This window comes from Falco peregrinus, chromosome 4 (genome assembly GCF_023634155.1).
Source record: "Falco peregrinus isolate bFalPer1 chromosome 4, bFalPer1.pri, whole genome shotgun sequence".
Taxonomy (NCBI): Eukaryota; Metazoa; Chordata; class Aves; order Falconiformes; family Falconidae; genus Falco; species Falco peregrinus.
The window spans coordinates 106,433,145-106,453,817 of record NC_073724.1 but is presented as its reverse complement, the minus strand read 5'-3'; the positions used below and the strand labels follow the sequence as shown (position 1 = coordinate 106,453,817).

General features: G+C 34.4%; 1 protein-coding gene across 1 annotated transcript in view; it reads left to right on the top strand.

The window, feature by feature from the left end:
* Positions 1-20,673, top strand: part of DYNC2H1 (dynein cytoplasmic 2 heavy chain 1) — a 177,952-nt gene that overhangs the window by 57,244 nt on the left and 100,035 nt on the right. Inside the window, 13 exon segments of the mRNA XM_027777052.2 lie at positions 1,165-1,319; positions 3,007-3,144; positions 5,540-5,653; positions 6,896-7,056; positions 7,213-7,336; positions 8,124-8,245; positions 8,941-9,027; positions 10,364-10,490; positions 12,206-12,347; positions 12,875-12,984; positions 15,985-16,083; positions 17,307-17,430; positions 20,289-20,452. Of these exon segments, the coding sequence (XP_027632853.2) occupies positions 1,165-1,319; positions 3,007-3,144; positions 5,540-5,653; positions 6,896-7,056; positions 7,213-7,336; positions 8,124-8,245; positions 8,941-9,027; positions 10,364-10,490; positions 12,206-12,347; positions 12,875-12,984; positions 15,985-16,083; positions 17,307-17,430; positions 20,289-20,452 (1,667 nt within the window).

The following is a 20,673-nucleotide window of genomic DNA, read 5'->3' as shown; positions in this document are numbered from 1 at the left end:
AGGGAACATTGGTCTGGAACATACACCCTGGCTGATCAAACCCCATCTCTTCTATCACAAGCAATCACTACTTATATACAGTTTCATAGACTGATAAAGCTGCATCTTGGTTTGGTTTGCTCTTTGTCTTCCTTCTATGTGGATGTTATTTCACAACCTCAAAATCTGATATTTTGAGAATTTTTCAGTCTATATTTTTTCATTATTTTTGTCCTAGGCTTGTTCATTTTATTTTAGTAATTCTTTATCTCCAATAACTAATTCCTTGTAAGTAATGCCCCTTTTTCAGAATAGTTTGTTTTTGTAATAAAACTTCAAATTTAAGCGTTTTAAAAATAGGGTGTCAGACATAATCTTGGAGACCAGTGCCAGCACTCATTTGCATAGTACTGCTTTTAGTTGCTTTGTGTAAAGCATTAGTCTAAGTAGCACTTAGAAGTCATGGAGCCAACTGAATATAACGTGCCACGTGGTTAATTTGGGGTTTCTTGTTTTGTATTGCTTTTTAAATAGACATTCCGGCCCATAAGAATAATGGCCAAATTTAGGATTTAGTGTTCTTGCTACCATCTATCTTCATCCTAGATCATGGTATGGAATCTATGCCTCAGTACCTATTAAAGGCATCCATTTATATGTAGATATGTTTTAGCAATTTTTCATTTTGTAGGGTAATACAATTTATTTTACAGTATTATTTGGTTTCTTTTGAGAAACTGTTCAACAAACTGAAGGATCTGGACTGTTCAGAAAAACCATTTAGTCTACCTGTCATCCGAGACAAGGAAGAAGACAAAACCACATGGGGTTCCTTGCTAAAAAAGTCCCAAGTATTTTCAAATTTAATTTCTGTGGAAGTAAAGTTTCTTTTATGGTTAGTGCTCAGTAATGTGCAGTTAATGTTGCTTCCTTTTTGAAACAATTACATATTTAACAGCTTTGGAACAATTTCAGTATATTTCTTTTTGAGGAATATGTATTTCAAATGTTTTTCAAATTATATGTTGTTTCCCTGACAGTACTTTGGAAAAAACATTCGTTTTGATATTTTGAATGTCCTTAATTCATATCTCAAAAAATGTGTTCTGTTGCTCTTCCTTAGTTATTTTAATGTGAGATAAGAATGAGTATATTATTATCTGTGTAATGAATTATACTGTACAGGTGATTCTGATTTTCTGAAGTCATTTCTGGCAATCCATGAATCATGTAAAATGTATGGAGCAACACCTAGCCAATATATGACATTCCTTCATATGTACAGTACCATCAATAACAGTAAAAGAAGAGAGCTAATAAAACGGCAAAACCACTTGCAGGTATGTATTTAAAACATTTTTAACATACGGCTTTTCAAAATACTCTCACATTTGGAAATGCCTTGTGCATTAATGGGCAGTAGCTGCTAACATGGCAGTGTGAGGTCCTCTGTTGACATATGCTCATGCTGCGGTTTCAGGAGAGGAATAGGGTGAATCTTAATGCACGTTGAGGCTCTGTTCAGATGCCTCAAAGAGTGAATAGCGGTTTCTTGTTTTCATTAGTATTTTTCCTCAAGAATATATAGGACTGGGTATGTTCTCTTCGAAGAGTAAGTTACTTCAAAGTGCTTTAAATTTTTTCACCCATATGTATTGGAATTGTATGGCGAACAACCCATCATCTTTCCATCAATTTAAGTCCTGCCTCTGCTTGTATAAATTTTCCCCATGTGGCTTGGTATTCTGTCCTTTTCTTTGTATTTCTGCAATAACTTCCTTCTTTGTGTGATCCTTGTGTCCTTGTAGTTTAAGCTGTTATCTTTAAGTGACAGGACACGTGTCAAGTCTTGTAGAGCTTTGGCCAAGATTCCCTTTGTTGTGATTTTCTCTCATTTTGTGTTTGGAATTGATTTTGAATTCGTTTTCCACACATCAAACCTTTACATGGTTCTAGACCAAATCCAATTAATCTCACAGATTCACTTTACTCCTGTTACGTATGCATAACATGCTTATTTTTGAAACCTATTTGTTATCTTTCCAGTTCCTCCCCTCTCCACAACCCCCAGAATATTTCTGGAAAGATCTGTATGATCCTTTAGGACATGTAACTTTTGTCTTTACCCTTCTATCTCCCCTTTCAGTTCCTTTTCCCAGTGACTGTTGCTGCTAATCTGAGACCACATTTGCAAAGCTGTATTTCTTCTTAAAGCATCTGTCAAAACCACATTGCTTCCTTGCCTTGTATTCTACACTGTTTTTATTCTGCCAGTGAATCGTTTTCTATCACTGTAGTAAGCAATTTAAGAAGATTTAAGTTTGTAATGATAGAAATTGCCTTTTTATTTATTTAGAAAGTAGTTGTGGTTTGTTTGTGACAAACACTCATTTACTTGTTAAATGCTCTGGTTAAATAAAAGTCATAATTTACATGAAAGTTAAAGATGTTTACGCTAAATCGAAATATCTTCCAGGTAGTATTTTTTTTCAAATATATCTTGAAATAATTCTGATAATCTGAGTATTGTAAAATAAATAATTTAAAAAATGTGAATAAGGAAAATAATCTTAAACATAATCGAGGCTTTGTATTGTGTACATCTATATTCTTTAGAGAATGTAAAAATATGTAGAAATAGGATAATCTTTCAATTTGTTTAATTTTTGTAGACTTGCTTTTAGATGAGAATATGTGGAGTTGGTATCAGTTAACTAAAATGCTATTGAATCAACGAGGAAAATACTATGTACTAGCTGCTGTTCCATTAAAAGTTTATTATTTTGAGATTTTTGTTTTCAGGTTTTTTATGTAGTAATAAATCTTGCAGTGACACATCTAGAAGTGTCAAATCTCATTTTTATGTTAAATAAAACCAAGAAAATTAAATAATATCGAGCATATGTGGAATATACAACAGTATTAGTCTACATCATTCTTAGTTTGTGCATACTTTTTGTAGCTAAACTTCATTTAAATCCATTTAAAATTAATTGCTAAATAACTGCTTCTTGTAAACTTTTATAGGCAGGTGTTTCAAAGCTGAATGAAGCTAAAGCCCTGGTAGATGAACTGAACAGAAAAGCTGGAGAACAAAGCATTTTACTCAAAACAAAGCAGGATGAGGCTGATGCTGCCCTTCAAGAAATTACAGTATCCATGCAGGTGTTGTATACAATTGCATCAAAAGTGGGGTGGGGTGGGGGGAAAGAGATGTTTTTCTAGTTTTGGTCTCCATCACTGTCTGTGCTTTGTATTCCTTTCAAGGGATACAAAACCTGATGCTTTTACAAGAATTTACTTAAAGGAATGCATGAGCCCTGAGGTTTGAGTAAGTGTGCAACCAGCAGAGGACTATGTAATTTAAATCATATTTGAACTGATTGAGTAGGAAGAGACCAGTGCAAGTTTTGCACCTGAGTAGTATTTACTGTTGTAGTTAAGTCTGAAGGTTTTCCTAGAACTTCATAAATCCAAACTGATCCATTTTCTAACATTTATTACAGAGAGGAACTTTAAACAAAATACTGACAAGTAGAACTATTTTGAGTAACAGATACCAGGAATTAAATTTGTGGACTACTGAAAGGTTGTATTTCATGAGGTCCGATCCTCTGAAGCTAACCTCAAAGAAGGTTAAATAGTGCTTCTGTGCTCATCACTCCTTGAATTTTTATTCTTCAGCTCAGAGGTGGATGGATGGGGTTTTTTTTGAGGAGGTCATTTTCTTTAGTAGTGTTTTCTCAGTTAAGTAAAATAATTGCGCAGAAAATACATCTCTACATTGATACTTCCAGGAATCATAAATGTAGATAAGCTGTAATGAGTCTGCTGTCATTACACTCTTTGTTTTGTCACTGGTGTAGTCTGGTCAGTCTGAAGTAAACTTCAGTAAAGAAGCTCAACGTCAAAGACATTTCCTGCATGCTTAAAGTAGGTGCCTGCTCTTTCAAAGAGTTTGGTTCACAGTGCTTTAAAGGAGCATTACTTCTCATTTTTGTAAGTCTACTTCTGTTGGCAATTTTTTATACTTATTAGGCGCTATCTGCCTACTGTACATGGATTTGAGTAATGATCGGCTTGGTGTGTTCACTGCTGGCCTCAAAGAATATATTTTGACATTTTCCCTGATTTCTGTTTTCAATGTGTGTCTGCTGTTGTCCAGTAGAGTTACAGATTGTGTGGCCAGCACATACTACACTGTAGGACAAAGTCAAATAGGCCAAAAGTAATGAAACATGATGGGGCCACTGATATCAGAAAAATTTCAGTAGAACTCTTGATTATTTCCATTAGCATAAAGTATAGGTGCCCTCTAACATTTTAATGTCACTTCAAATGTTCTAGTTCATGTAAGAGAGATGACTCTAATACATACAGGCTCTTTTAATCTTACAGAACAAGGCTTTTGACCTACAACTGAATTTTAAGGTTTTCTTATTCAGAGCTATCACTCAGTACATGTACATTTGCATGAAATGTCTAATCTAGTTTTATGTGGCTAACGTTTTATGAATTTGAATGTAATCTTCAATGACATGCTGGTCTTTAGCTTGGGTTAAGTGCTTAGGAAGATTGTTAATCTCAAAGTTTTCTCTGCTTATATACATGTTATCTTCTGCTACAAATTCAACGCAGCTCCATCTGCTGGTTGCAATAATGCGTTTTGTACTGGCAAAATGGAAACTCTGGGCTTTGTTATCTTGTATCTTTTAGTTGAACCGAGTCTAGAAATTAGTCTTCTTTTATGTTATACATTTTATGCATTTATCCTCAATTACTTGCTTTTGTAATGGTATTAGTAGTCCCTGTTTTGTTTGGGATTGTTTTTGTTAACTTCAGGATATGTAAGGTCCTTTTTATTGTCATTTTTTATACTAGGTATTTTTTGTTGTACTGAAGTGCTTAGGAGTCCTGGAGGTACTTGGTAGCTACTGTCTGCTATATGGTAGGCACAATACAAATCCAGGGGAAAAAAAGCTGTAAACCCAAACAGCTTACAGTGTATCTGTAGGACAGGTATCTTTACGACAGATGGGAGCAAATTTAGAAGTAAATAATGTATTAATATTTTTAGGCTAATAGGTTGTAGTTCCAACACAACTGGCGCTTTTATGAACGTTATAGAAAAGGAGCATTTTAATGGTGTCATGAAAGAAACAGAAAAGTGAGCAGCTACAAAGACAATGACAGGAAGATACTACTTTCAAATGTAGTAAGAATGTTATAGGGGCTGTCACTCTTACCCTTTTAGAGGGGGACTAACATCTTGATAAGGAATGGAAAATCAAAGGCAAGGACAAAAGAAATCATAATGTGCCTCAAAAATAGAGGTACAGGTCTTGTCTGTGGCAAAGAAAGGGAAGGAGACACAGTAAAAGCGAAAGATGTTTATTTCATATAATTTAGTTACCTAGTCAACCTGTCTAGTATCAAAAAGTCTCAGATATTTTATCATATGATATTGTGCGAATTGTGTTATAATCAAGATTAAAATAAATAAGAGAACTAAAGGTATAAAACCTGTGTAAATTTGAAAACTAAAGGTATTTTTTTACAGAGTGCTAGTGAGCAAAAAACAGAAATGGAAAAAATAAAACACCGGATAGCAGAAGAGGCTGCAGAAATAGAAGAAAGAAAAAGAAAAATTGAAGACGAACTAAAAGAGGTTCAGGTAAGAGCTGATAAGGAAATGTAATATATTTCAGTCTGATTTTATTTGACTTAAGTCCTGCCATGCAAAATGGTTGTGCAAAATTTATCCCTGTATTTCTTAAATTTTGCTCTGATTTATCTTGATATTAAAACTTTTATGCGTTAGAAAACAGTATTCTATTTTCCAGATTTAGATTGTCATTTTGGCATTTATATTCTATTAGACCTTAATTACAGAAAGAATTTTCAGGCCAAATCTTACCTCCAGTTGCTATTTCTATTCTGCCATGGTCTGCAGCTGAGTTCTGCAGATATTACGGAATGTTTTTCAATTACTAATATCTTATATAGACCAACTACATTCCTCTGCCTTGGTCAAGCTGGTAATATCATAGGGCTTGGTTCTATGAGCTGAATGGAAATAGTTTATTAGGAGATACATTTCCATTTATTAGTATATCCTGAAAATTATATATCCTAATGGTGCCATAGCAAACTGCTTGTTCAAGAAACTTCAAGCTATTAACCATGATTTTTTGGGGAGGTATGTGTGTTCAAACATTGCTTTTAATCTCTATTTTTCATCTCATCCATTTTAAAATTGTACTAAGGAGGAAGCAAGTAACTTAATTTTTATCCTTTTAAATATCATAGGTGCCAAGGAATTATATCACTGTATCGAAAGTGATAGAACTACAGGATTAGGGTACATCCCTCTCTGTGGTCTTTGACAAATATGAAGGATGTGCAAGGGTGCACAGTTTTTAATGATAATCTTTAACTTTCTTCTGTTTTCTTATAATTTTGTTGCTTTGTTGATAAGGGCAAAGTCTGTCTGGATTTTTTTAGCTACTGAAAATAGAAAGGTTTTGTGACCTCTGCTTCCACATATCTTTACAAAGATATCCTCAAGCATGCCTATAAATAGTAATTAGCATCATTATTAGAACATATCTTTATCACAATGAACTTCTAAGCAATGAAAGAGCAAACAAACATGATTGATACTATCTAAATAATTACGTGCTGAATGAAGAGTTAGGGAATGTCAGGATTATAATATGCTGGTTTATATGGAAATATATTTATTGTCACTTAAACACATGGCAATTTTTTAATTATTTGTGCACATGAATATGCATCAATGATGGTTAGTTAATAAAATATGTAAAAAGAACAAGGAATTGTATTAAAACTGAAATGGCAAATATTCAGTTTCTTGTATCATCACCTCTCCTTTAATGTGTTTTTATGTTTTAAGCCATTGGTTAATGAAGCTAAATTAGCAGTTGGAAATATAAAGCCAGAGTCTTTGTCAGAAATCCGGTCACTACGGATGCCCCCTGACATAATCAGAGACATACTAGAAGGGGTGTTACGGCTGATGGGGATTTTTGATACATCATGGGTGAGCATGAAGAGGTGAGGATTTTTTTTAATAAAGCTTTAAACTTAAACAGTAATTTATAATATCAAATACTTTCTGTTATATTCAGGAAAAGCATGTGTGAAGGATTCTTTTGTTTCATATGGAAATAACCTCTTTAACATTTGTTTCTTATTTAATTCTTTTTACAGTTTCCTGGCAAAAAGGGGTGTGAGGGAGGACATAGCAACCTTTGATGCCCGTAATATTCCAAAAGAAATACGAGAGAGTGTTGAAGAACTTCTTTCTAAAAACAGAACATCTTTTGATCCAAAGGTAATTCCTGATTGCATTATATAAAATGAAAAAAAGACAAAAAGGAAAAAAAAGAAAGAAAACCTCCATGATGGTCTAATTTGCCAACATAATTTTTAGAATTAACTTAAATTAGAGAAAAATTGATGAATTTGTCAGTATAAGAGATCTTTGTGTAGCAGAGATTACTCTGTTGCGTACTGCCTCCAGCAGTGAAAATTTTGTGGGTGACTGAGGAGTGGTGGGATGATAAGTCACTACGGAGTCGAGTCCTCAGAGGTTTTTGTCACTGGTATAAATTAGAACTCAGATCAAGCAATTTTAACTGGCTCCTTTTTGGCCTCCTTGTAGCACTAAGAGTCTTAACAGCACACTTAATTAGAAAAAGGATTAATGATGATTAAATGTATGGGTGATCTTTGAGAACTGATTTTGCAGTAGCTATAAAAAAGAATTCTTGTATACTAGTTCCTTATTTTTAAAAGGAAGGTGGTAGCTCCCTGAGAAGGAGCACTGATAAATTATGCATTAATTTAAAACTTCTTAACTTCAGTGAAGCTTCATAGTTCTAAAGACACTTTTTTTTTTTTTTTTTTTTTTTTTTTTTTTTAACATGGGTTGATGACCTATAATATAGTCTCTTGGTAACAATTCAGAGGAGCAGTCCTTAGTAGTGCCAGTTAGGTGGCTAACTGGCATATTTGAGTTGATAACTCATAAATCTGTTGCAGTTATTTATTTATCCTGTATTAATCTTATCTACATTATACTTCAAGGACTTTCTTGTAACCGTTTCTGATTTTTTCAGAATGCTAAACGAGCTAGTGCTGCAGCTGCTCCATTAGCGGCTTGGGTGAATGCCAATGTCCAGTATTCCCACGTCCTAGAACGAATTCAGCCTTTGGAAAAAGAAAAGGCTGGCTTGGAAGTGTAAGTTACACACTGTTACAAAGTAAATGTTCTTAATTCCAATGGTGATAGGTGAAACTAAAGTTGTCAAGGAGGAATTGAGGTTTATTAAAAACAAAAGATACAAGGAACTGTATCTCATCCATAGGTGATAAAATGTTCATGCTTAGACAGAAGAAGTAAGTGTGCAATATGTTGTTTCCCCTGGAAGGTGTGTCTTGGATAATTTTTGGCCTGTCACAAGTTACCTGTCCTAGCTGAAATGTATCAGGGAGGAATGAACATCACGGTTATGCTTAAAATGTATCCTGTCAGTGAAACCCATGCTGTTTTGAGATGAATTGTTTGACTTTTCTTGGTCATCTACCAAGCATAATCAGTTTCTACTTAGGATCAAAAAGATATGACATAGTTTCAGGACCTTCCATAGCCTGAGGAATCTGTAATAATTGTTTTGCCAGGTCTTAAAATTCTGTATTGGAAGAATTTGTTCTGATCTTTAGGAATACATTTGAATGGTGTGTTTGGTTTCCATTTTTAAAGCTATATCATGAGAAATAGTCAAAACTTTTACATATAAACCCAGATTTTTATTAATATAAATCACAATAAAGAACTGTCTCTGAACTATCTCTATGTAAATGACTTTTTTATTACTTTTACTGTTTTTTTCCCTTTGGATCCATAGTCTTAAAATAAATATTACATTTTTGTAGTAATCTCAAGAAAACTGAAAGTAGAAGACAGAAGTTAGAAGATCTTCTGAATTCTGTTGGTCAAAGAGTATCAGAACTGAAAGATAAGTAAGTTGGGTTTGTTTATTTCAAGATATAAATAAAAATATTGATGGTTTTATAGTATGAATAATGAAATTTATCTAACCAAATGTAATTCCCTAGTCTGAAAAACATTTACATCAGAAGTAGTGATAATTAGGCTGTCTATACACTCGGTGGAGGTAAATAAATACTGTTAGAATACAGTTCATCTCATCGATCAGATTAAATGCTCCTTAAAAGTACCTGCTTATCACTACTCACTGTGTTGGAAGCCTTCAGTGCAGACATTGTAGATGTCAAAGATAAGCAGTATAGCAGTATGTGTCTCACTTTTTAAATCCAAGAGGACTTTACTGTCTGCTTAAGACTTTGGAAACATTCCTATACAAGACTTCTATTGATTACAACTTGAATAACAGCAGTTCTGTTTCTTTTAGGATGGCCTACTTTTCTGACAGTTAGCCATCTCCTTTTTTCTTAGCATCTCATCATGTATGTGACTCACAATGGCATAAAAATTGCTGTAGTGAACCTTTAAACTTTCTCCAAATTCAGTTTAATCCAAGTCTTTTAGCCTGATGTTTCTATTATGTAGTTAGTATAGGAGATACATTACAACCTGACATATGTGCATATTACTAAAAGGTGTGTTTTGTAGTCTGCAAAAAAAAATAATTGGAGTATTCTTCTTGTCATTCAGCTATATAGTGATGTTTTAGCTTAACTTTATATTATATACTATGTATTACAGTTAAATATATTACCTTTTAAAGGTGGATTATTAAATACATTATTTTAATAAAATATAAGCTATTTAGTTATTAAACATTACAAAATAATACCTAAACCTTGCCTGTTATTTAGGGCATGCTGTTACTTTGAAGTAGTTTAGGAAATAAGAGTACCGTGCATTGAACTGGTGTCATCTGAGTGAATTAGCAATATTCTCCTTTTAAGGTTTCATAGATTAAATTTACCAAAAAGTTACAAACAGATAGCATGGTGTTGAGCCTGCTATTGTCCTGACTAGGTGTGGAACAAGACTCAACACAATCACTAAGATCAAGTCATACTGTTTAAGTAGAAGAAGGAATGATTTTCAGACATTATAGTCTATATTGCAAATGTATTTTTAAATCTCATGTGTGCATCTGTCTAAATTTTGTTAGTTAAAAGTCTAATAAGCTCATCTGTCAGTTAGAACCAGAAGGTATAAAAAAAAATATGCAGTTGTGTTCTTCATGAACAAACCATAAGGAAGGAATTAATTATAAATTCAAGCAGTTAAGCTGCCTTGAAAATAATTGTCCATAAGTTTAGTAGTTCATGATAGCAATTACAAACAGTAGTTATTTTACAGATTCCAGAGCAGAACGACAGAAGCAGCAAAACTTGAAGCAGAACTAAGTAAAGCTCAGAAAACATTGAAAGCTGCAGAGGTACTGATAAATCAACTCGATAGGGAACACAAAAGATGGAGCACGCAGGTTAGTGAAAATTTTCATTAATACCTTTTCTAGCTGATAATTTGAAAATACAGGTTTTGCACTGTTAGGAGAATGTGAGTTATTGCCATTCTGCATGTCTACTAAGTGTACATTTATCTGATTTCTCATTAGAAATAAAAGCTTTTCTTCCTTCTGAAACTTACATTTACTTCACTGTACAAGTTACCTTACCTATATCACATAGCTACAGAATGTGTAAGCTCCTGCTCTGCCCCCCATTTAATACAGAACATACAGTGTTCTTTGATGGATGTTTTTCAATCACAATAATAATGTAATTGCTGTGATGGCTGAACATGTCAGCAGTTGGACCCTCCAAGTTGAGATACAATCAAAAGGGACAGATTTTGGGAAGGCATTACGCAATCACAGTCTTAAACCATATCTCCTTTGTGGGATCAATACTGGAAATGCAAATGTCGACCTACCCAAAATGTTGGGTTGCTATTGAAGTCTTCACTTACGTGTTTGAAATTTTTTTGATTCTAAAGTAGGGAAGTGAACATATCTTACTTGCTCAAGTGGTACATTTGGAAGAAGCTGGCAAGCCTTTGGACATGCAGGCCCTTCTTCAGTCTGAAAAAGAAAGGAAAATTTCAAGATATAGACAAGCTGAAAATAGCTGTCACCTCCAGAAAGCAATACCAAACTTTCTTGGGTATCTTAAAATGGAAAAACTCCTCTTGGTTAGAGACATAGTCCTGTCTCTCCATTGACACTGAAAAAAGACTAAATAATTAGACTAATTGCCTGCATTTTGAAGAACCAAAGTTAGCGTTAGATGAATCCTTCTGTAGGTTGACCAGCATAATGAAAAAACAAGGAAGATTTTCCTCTGAAAGTAGCTTTACAGCTATTCTATCTGCTGTAATAAGGATTTGGTATATTTTAACCTCAGAGTTTAAACGCTTCTAAAAGTGATTCTTGACAGTTTTTCACTCTGGTACATTATCCTCGTCTTTAGAAAGTTCGAACTATCTGTTAATGGTATGCTGTAGACACATTAGTCTGGAATAATGTAGATACATTAGTCAGGAAGTCATCCCATATTGAAGACAGTGAAAAAGAAGTATTCCTCTCTCTTTAAATTAAGGAGGAAGTAATAAAAAGTTGGGGGTTTTTTGGTAATGTCAGTTTGATTAAAGTAAAAAACTGACAATACTTTTAAACAGAGATATTTTCTCCAAAACACCAGAACATTTCAAAGCAGAGATGATGTAGTTCAGATAAATTATTTGAAGATGTATGATCTATGTATTTTATCATGTGTGTAGTGAATCACATTTTTAAGTGTAATAGGTACATGTAGTATTTGGTATATGTATGCATATTGTAAGTGTTGCTCACTAGCTGAATGTGACTAGGGTCATGTATTTCTTATTTTTCTTACTATAAATACTATATATCCAGCTACTTATAAGTAACAAGGTGAACTGTTAGTCAAATTCATAGATTTTAGTGGCTAAATTCTCAGAAACATCTGTCCATGCTCTAGCCCAGAGATAGAAAGAACTTCTCCTATATTTTCATGTGTGTTGCTGTGGGTTAGCTAGGTATAGATACCCAAAATGCAAAAGAGAGACTGTCCCAACTGTAGTTTTAACAACAGGCAAATTTAATTCTGACTTTTTAGTAACTGATGCAAAATATTAACATAGTTTTTCTGTGCAATACACTTTTTTTTTTTTTTGAAGGTGTCGGAGATAACAGATGAACTGGCTACGTTACCTAAAAGGGCTCAGTTAGCAGCTGCATTTATTACCTATCTTTCTGCTGCTCCTGAGGATCAGAGGAAAACCAGCTTGGATGAATGGACCAAATCAGCAGGCCTTGAAAGTAATTTTGTGTGTGTGTGTTTGTGTGTAAGTAATTCAGCCTGATTGAGGAAATGAAAAATGCCAGTGAATTCCAGTGAACAGTCTCAATTGTCTTGGTGTTCCCAAATGAAAAGTAGCAACATTTTCATACTCAAGAAATATTTGCATGTACAGACAGACTATTTCTTGGGATTATTCTATTAATTATTAAGATTATAAATACTTCTAAATTTTTATGATTTAGCTCCATAGTCCTTGTTTAAAAAAGAACAGTTTACATGAATGAATGTATTCACATTAACTGTTGTAAATTTGCCAATGCATTCTGAATTGGTCTGCTTTTTCAGTAATGATTTTTATTTAAGTATGCTAATAACGCCATTAAATATTTTTATAACATCAGCTAGTTAATAGTAATAAGTTTAAGCAATAAAATAATAAATTTCAGGGAAATCTATAGATTTGCACTGTGTATAGGGTGGTAAGTCCATAAAAATTATGAAGACTATAAATACTAGCACGAACTTACTCCCTTTCGTTTATCAGAGTTCGATTTGCATCGGTTCCTGTGTACAGAAAGTGAGGAGTTAGTCTGGAAAAGTGAAGGTTTACCTTCAGATGATCTTTCAATCGAAAATGCTCTTGTCATCTTGCAGGTAAATTTTGGGGGTTTTGTCTTGTCTTGGAAGTATTTAAACTTCTACAGATTTCAGTAATATAGCATCTTTCTGGAATTTTGAACTATTTCATTTGTGTTATTTTATTAGCAGCACAGAACACACACAGAGAAAAAAATACTTATGTAACTCTGGGTATTCTGTAGCAAAAGGAAAAAAGCAGTTAAACAAAATACATGTTTTCTTTTTTTGCTTTAAAGTTTTCTTCCAGACGTCAAACAGACAAAACCTGATGTCAGTCTATTGAGGCTAGAAGTGTGAATCATCATTAACACCAGTATAATCAGTGGAAGATGATGTCCCATCTATGTTCATTTTGACTTATCATTTCTAATACTTTTTTTGTCAGTAAAAAGAAAAGTCTATATACAGATACCTTTCAAAACATCTAGATTTTAAACGTTCGAATTTCATCAGGTTAGCTCTGTCATATAGGATACAAAATGCCATTCACTTAAGGCCAGTAGCTACTAATATTTGGGAAAAGAATGATAATACTATGCTTAAAATCATGATTCAGTTCTATCATATAATTATATAAAGATATATAACATATAATAAATATACATACACAACTGCACAGTTATGTACATAATATTGTAGTTATAATGTAGGTAGTTACTAGATCTGCTAGAAAGTAAAGATGTAATGCCATGAGGAGAATTTGCTTTTGCCACAGGTAGTTTGCTTTGATGATTGATGTTTCTGTCAAATGATTTACAGCCATTTCTCCAATTAAAATTTATCATCTTTATACTAGATCTAGTTATTCCTTTCTCAGTTTGATTGGAAAGCTCTCCAATAAATATGAACTTGTACACTTAAAGCTACTTACATGCTATAATCAAATCTTATTTTCATCTCTTTCCTTAGTTGAATAGATTGAGCTCTTAACAATCTTACTGTGTATGAAGAGCTTTTTCAAGCCCTCCCTCTGCTCAAATGATTTTCTTTGTACACAGTTTTTTTTCCCCACATCCTTTTAAAACTGGAATTTGACATGGTATTTTACCAATGTCATCTACAGTACAGTTCTCAAGCTTTTGTGCTCATCAGCTTTTGATTCTTGGATATTGTCTGTGTTTCCCTGTTGTTCAGTTTGAGATCTGTGTAGTCAGTCAGTCTTGAATAGTAGGACTCAGAACAGTTTCAGGGTTTGGGGTTTTTTTAGATTCTATCAGACTGAACCGGAGGATTGCTGAAAATACACATTTAAACTCACAGCAAGTTTGCTGATGACACAAAATTGGGAAGAGTGGCTGATAACACCAGAGGGTCAAGCTGTCTCCCAGAGGGTTCTTGACAGGCTGGAGAAATGGGATGACAGTAATCTCATGAAGTTCAACAAGGGGGATTGCAAAGTTCTGCTCCTGGGGAAGAATAACCCCATGTACCAATGTATGCTGGGGGCCACCCAGCTGCAAAGCAGCTTTGCAGAAGAGGACCTGGGAGTCCTAGTGGACAGCAGATTGTACCTGAGCTGGTGATGGGCCCTTGCTGAGTAGAAGGCCAATGCTATCCTGGGCTGCATTAGGCAAAGTATTGGTAGCAGGTGAAGGGAGCTGACTCTTCCCCTCCCTCTACTCAACACTGGTAAGGCCACACCTGGAGAATTGTGTCCAGCTCTGGGCTCCTCAGCCCAAGGGAGACATAGATGTACTGGAGACAGTCCAATGAAGGGACACAAATACGATGAAGGCAGTGGAGCATCTCTCCTGTGAGGAAGGGCTGGAAGAGCTGGGATTGTGCAGCTTGGAGAAGAGAAGGCTCAGGGGGAGCTTCTCAATTTCTGTACCTGAATGGAGGGTGCAAAGGCAGCGGAGCCAGGCTGTTTTCACTGGTACCTAGTGACAGAGCCAGAGGCAAGAGGCACAAACTGACACACAGGAGGCTCCGTCTGAACATCGGGAAGCACTTGTTTGCAGCAAGTATGACTGAACGCTGGCATAGTTTGCCCATGGAAGTGGTGCAGTCTCGATCCCTGGAGATACTCAAAAGCCATCTGGACATGGTCCTGGGCCATTGGCTATAGTGGCCCTGCTCAAGTGGGGGTGTTGGCAAGATGACCTCCAGAGTTCCCTTCGAATCTCAACCATTCTGTGATTCTGTGAAATCTTAAATGCACATGTCAACTGTGAATAGGTCTCTTTTCACTTGCCTCACTTACTGTTATCTCTGTGGTCACTCTTTGTTGTGACCATTGCGTAAGTTCTGAGCACTGACATAATTAGTATATTGATGGTTAAAATCTCAGCGTTTGGAAAGCAATATGTATAGCATAACGTATCTTATATAATAAAATAGTAAAGCTTTGCATAGTACCAATATGGGAACCACACATTAATAAAGGTTTTATTAAAATGAAAACCTACTGTCTCGTCAGTATACATGTTACTAGGCAATATCACCAAAATATTCTACATTGTAGTGTTTGCAAGTTTGAGATCTATATTTGTTTGCCATTATAAGTAAAACAATACTTGTATCTTTATGCTGGCAAAATACTTACATTCACTACTCTTTCTAAAATGCACTGAGGTCAAAAACCAGAAGTGCTGTTCCTTTGCCCACTACAGGAAGAAAAAGGAAAAATAATAAATACCTCTTCTAAGTTTCAAAGCAGTTATGAATAACAAAAAGCTGTGTGTTACTGAATAGAGAGTCCTGTTTTTAAGAGAAGGTGAAGAACTGCCTAACTTTAGCAGGATAAACATCTGAGAATCTTAGGTTTAGTTGTTTGGGTTTTTTCTTCTTTTATTTAAAAAAACTGAAGAAGTAAAACTGAAGAAAATTCTTTCTACTGGTTGTTTGGGTTTTTTGTCATTTTGTTCTTAGGCTCTTATTTTTTCTTTAAAGAGTTTGTTAATGAAAAATATTTTAAAATTACTATACCATTAGTTTGGGGAGATAAAAAAGGACTTTATTCTTTAACAAGACAGATTTCAGTAAATAATATTAAAAATTATCTTTTTCCCCTAGAGTAAAGTTTGCCCATTTTTGATAGACCCTTCTTTCCGGGCTACTGAGTGGTTGAAGACACATTTGAAGGACTCACGTTTGGAAGTTATTAACCAACAGGTGCAGTATTTACTCTTGGTCTTAGAAATCTGCTCTGCCTGAGCTCACTGTGTTCTAGAATTTAGAGAGCAATTTTTAAAGGGGTATAATAGCACTCACCAAAATTGGGTGATATTACATGATATATATAATTTCTTACATAGTTCTAGGTTACAATGCTTCTTAAATGGTACTGAAAGTTTGTTTACTCAGGGAGGAGATCAGAGTATTTAACGTTGGAGAGTAAACATCTGGTGTTACTTGTACATTTTGCCTCTTCATGCTGCCCTCTCCAAGAATATCAGTATTTCCTACTGAGAGGGAAGTAGTAAAAGATTTGTAAACAGAGAGGTCTTTTGTATTTTTGGTTGCAGTTCACTGGATTTCAGGGGGTATCTATACACTTCTTCCCTGTGATTTTTGTGTTGTATTATCTACATTGGAAGTTGGATTTCAGTTTGAGATTAAGGTATCTAAGATTAACTGCTACGCGTCACTGTTTACATGGGTAGTGAGGTGTGGCTCAGTGGCAGACACACATAGGCAGGCATCTAGTGCCATTCAGAAGTCCTTTATGGAACTCCACCTGGCTTCAAGATATGGCTTCAACAGAATGTAGGTCTTTCACAGATCCCTGCTAGCTCTGCGCAGGCCTTTTAGATACTCTCTGTGCCACTAGATACATATCTTTGGGCGATTGAATGCTTTCCCTGCTAGCGGATTGCCTTGATTAACTTTTAGGCTCTGTTTGCATTGTCTAGTATCTCCGTTGACTGTAACGGAATCTTAAACACGGTGTGCATGTTTAGACATCTACACGTGAAAGACTGTATTTAGTTATCTTAATATGAATGTGAATTCTGACCTTAGATCTTCATTCAGTTTTGAGACATAGCTACCTACTAACATTTGATATGTGTTATGTTGAGATTTCCTGATGCCAAGACTTCCAAGTACACCTGACAGACATGACACAAAACCTATGGTAGATCTGCTTTCTTCTGGTGCAGCACTTGGGGGACTAGGTGTATTAAATAAGTTGCCTGTTTGTCAGTAGCTGAATAGATCAAACTTAAACACTTGTGGCTAAACTCTGAAATATCATATGATGCTTGTAATGGAATTTTTCAGCCATACTACCGATTTTTAGATTTAGACTTCTGGGATAGTGCCTTCATGTTCATTACAAAGTGTTAATACGTCAAAAAAACACGAATCAAAGGATTTTGGTTTTATTTGCCCAGGACACCAACTTCTTAACAGCTCTTGAGCTGGCAGTGAGATTTGGGAAAACACTTATTATACAGGAAATGGATGGAGTGGAGCCTGTACTTTACCCTTTGCTGAGAAAAGATCTTGTTGCTCAAGGTAAATGACCAAGATCCTTACAAACACTTGCTCAAAACTTTTGTAGGTTAGATTTATATATAAATCACATAAAACTTGATTTTTCTGAATACATGGCTATTGTGTATATTTTTCCTCTTTAACCTGCTGCTAACACTTCAGTGCATGCAATACATTGGAGATACGTTCCTGTTTAGTAAGTGGGAAAATATTGAAAAGTATTTAATTTTTAAAAAATATGGAATTAGAATAAAGTGTTTTTATCAACTCTTCACAATTTAAATGTTAAATTAATTTCTAGTGGTAATATTAAACGCATAGTTTTACTTAGGAACTTGGACCTTAAACAGACCAGAAATTATACAACTAGTTGTGCAGTTAGAAATCACTTTTAGAACAGTGGTGTTGCTGTTTCTCTTTTATTTGTCTGAAACTACAGAAGGCACACAGGTCTGTCCCTGGTGTGACTTTGGATGGAGGGGGCATAGACATCAGCAAAATGGTGGAATTCAGTGAGTCTCCCTAACTGATGCAATGAAAGGAGAGAAAAAAAAGAAACATTTTACACTATCTCTGCTTTGGAGAGATAATATACTCTATATAACTATTTGTAACTGCTTTGGATTTAGTTGCTTTAAAAAGAGTGATATGTTGAAAGTTTGCCAAGGGTAAATAGTAATTATATGAGTATCTCAGCACATATTATGTTGAATTGTGTTGCGTATTTTGAAATTATATCAAAAGAACCGAGTGGATTAAAAAAAATATAACAATGTATGTTGTAAATACTTTCTAAGTTATTAAAGTATATTTACATTATCCTTAGTAATTATATTTCTGCCTCAAGTTTTAATCCCTCAGCATGTACCACAGCCTGTTCATGTAATTCGCAGTATGAACTTTGGGCACTGAAAACAGCTCAAGACTCCTTTTGTTGTCATTTGATCTAATATTGAGATCTAGTAGTCGGTGAGGTAGCAGTAATTCTTTAAATGTAAATACATGGTGAAAATAAATGCAAATGTTGTAGAGTTCTTCTATACATTTATCTCCTATATCGTAAAGGTCTGTTTAGTGAAAAGAAAATGTTAGCTTAAATCATTCTTCCATTACAGATGCACTTGCTTTTTTATCTTCAGTAAAAGTTGAGAGCACCACCAAAGTGGTGACTTCAGGGGTCTGCCAAAGTCTAGGTAGAACCTCTTAACAACTTTTTTGTTTTCACTAGCTTCTGCTGAACTTTGGAAAGCAGAGATATGGTATTCAGGCATCTTAACTGATTTTACTCAAGGAATCAGATTAAGACATGAATATGTCTGCATAACTGTGGAGAAAGTAGACAAATTAAAATATACCAGTTTGTTCAGAGAAACTGCTCATAACACTCAGGAATTCTCTTTTGCATGTTAATGAGCTATGTTAATGCTAGGTTTGTGCAAGTCCAAACTAGGGAGCTGCTTTTTGAAAAGGGAGAACCACTATTTGAGTCCTTTCAGTCACTTCATAAGCAAGCACGCACACCTCTTTGTCAAAACATTAAGGTTGGGGCCTGTCTGCATTACTTTGCTTGCAATGGCTGTACGTCTTTTCATTACTTGGAATGAAACGTTAAGAAAAATGTGAATATATATACTGCAATAAATTTGTCTTTGTACAGCTTCCATTTTCTGTTTGATGTTTTTACAGCATAAGCCTAAAATTTATTCTGATCCTTGGCACAGAAGCAAAATTGTTATGTGATTTTCATCTCTACCAGTGTTTTAGCAAGAGATTTATACTTCGAGCATTTCTGATCTGCTTCTAGTGCTAAAAATAGAGAAGCATCTAACTATGTCACCTCAGAAATTTCTGTGGAAAGGGTATTTTCACTTTGAAACTCTTCATCATACAATTCTGTTCTTCCTTTTTTTTTTAGCATCAGGAGGCAAAATCTTGCTCTAGTCATGTGATTGACTGAGTCTATTTTCTGACCCTCCTAGAATGGAAACCTGTGTCGGAAGGATAGTGGTGATAGGCCATACATTCAGTTTCATTCTGTGAAAGGCACATTGAGAAATGTCAGATTAATTGGAATATAAACAGAGATTGAAAACATGACAGCAGAACTTTAATTATTGTTTCTTTCATACTGTTATTAAATTAAATGTATTTATAATAAGACAAATTGATGGGGTATTTCTTAATGGATTTTTTACTTTCAATCTAATGACTAGATATTCCAGCATCTTTCATTTCATAGACTTTCTCTGTAACAATTATCATAGAAAGTAGCAATGATTATACAGCAACATCAACTGTTTGCAAATAAATGTAAGAGATCCAGAGATGAAATCTAATGGCTTTGGATCACATTCAGAAAACGTTGAGCCATCTTAGTTAGCCACTAATTACTAGTGTGTTTCAGTAGAATGGTATACCTATGTGGAAATGTGAATTAGTATGTTTAAATTATGATGGGATTCTTACACAAAAAGGGAAATTCTCCAGTGCATCTTCTGTGGTGTTTGCTCTCCTATTTATTGATTGAAGATTTCAAAGTTTCATTAGTATTTACTTTTACTTCAAGTGTATTCTTTTCCCATTTATGCTTTTTGTACTGGGTAAGGATAATTAAACTACCCTGTTATAATAAATATTCTCACTATGTAACTTTCTTATGCTGGTGCTATGCTATTGCTTTTTTTTGGTCTAACAATGCAGGATAGGTTATCTTCCTTAAATTTGTTAAAATTTATTTTTCCTTCTAAAAAATTGTAAATAACTTTGATAAAATATATTTGAATCTGTTGGTCATAAAGTATTATGCAAATACCATTATTTTCAGATAATTCTACAACGTTCTAATCAGAGTAAATATAATGTCTATTTATTATTTACAGGACCCCGTTATGCTATACAAATAGGTGAAAAAATGATAGATTATAATGAAGAGTTCCGTCTTTTTCTATCAACAAGGAACCCGGATCCCTTCATTCCACCTGATGCTTCTTCTATTGTTACAGAAGTAAACTTTACCACAACAGCAAGTGGGTTAAGAGGACAGGTAGGCATTTAGAATAAAACCAATGTATGTATAACAGACATTCATAGCTACATTCAGCTTCTGGAAGAAGCCCAGTTTGCATTAATGGTCACAGAGATATTTTCTAGCACACAAATATAAATGGTAAAATTGATGCTGAAACTAAATTTAAATTTTAAAATCTTGGTTTTATGCAGTTTGAAACCAAGTAGTGAGTCCAATAGAGAAAATGGAAACTGTCT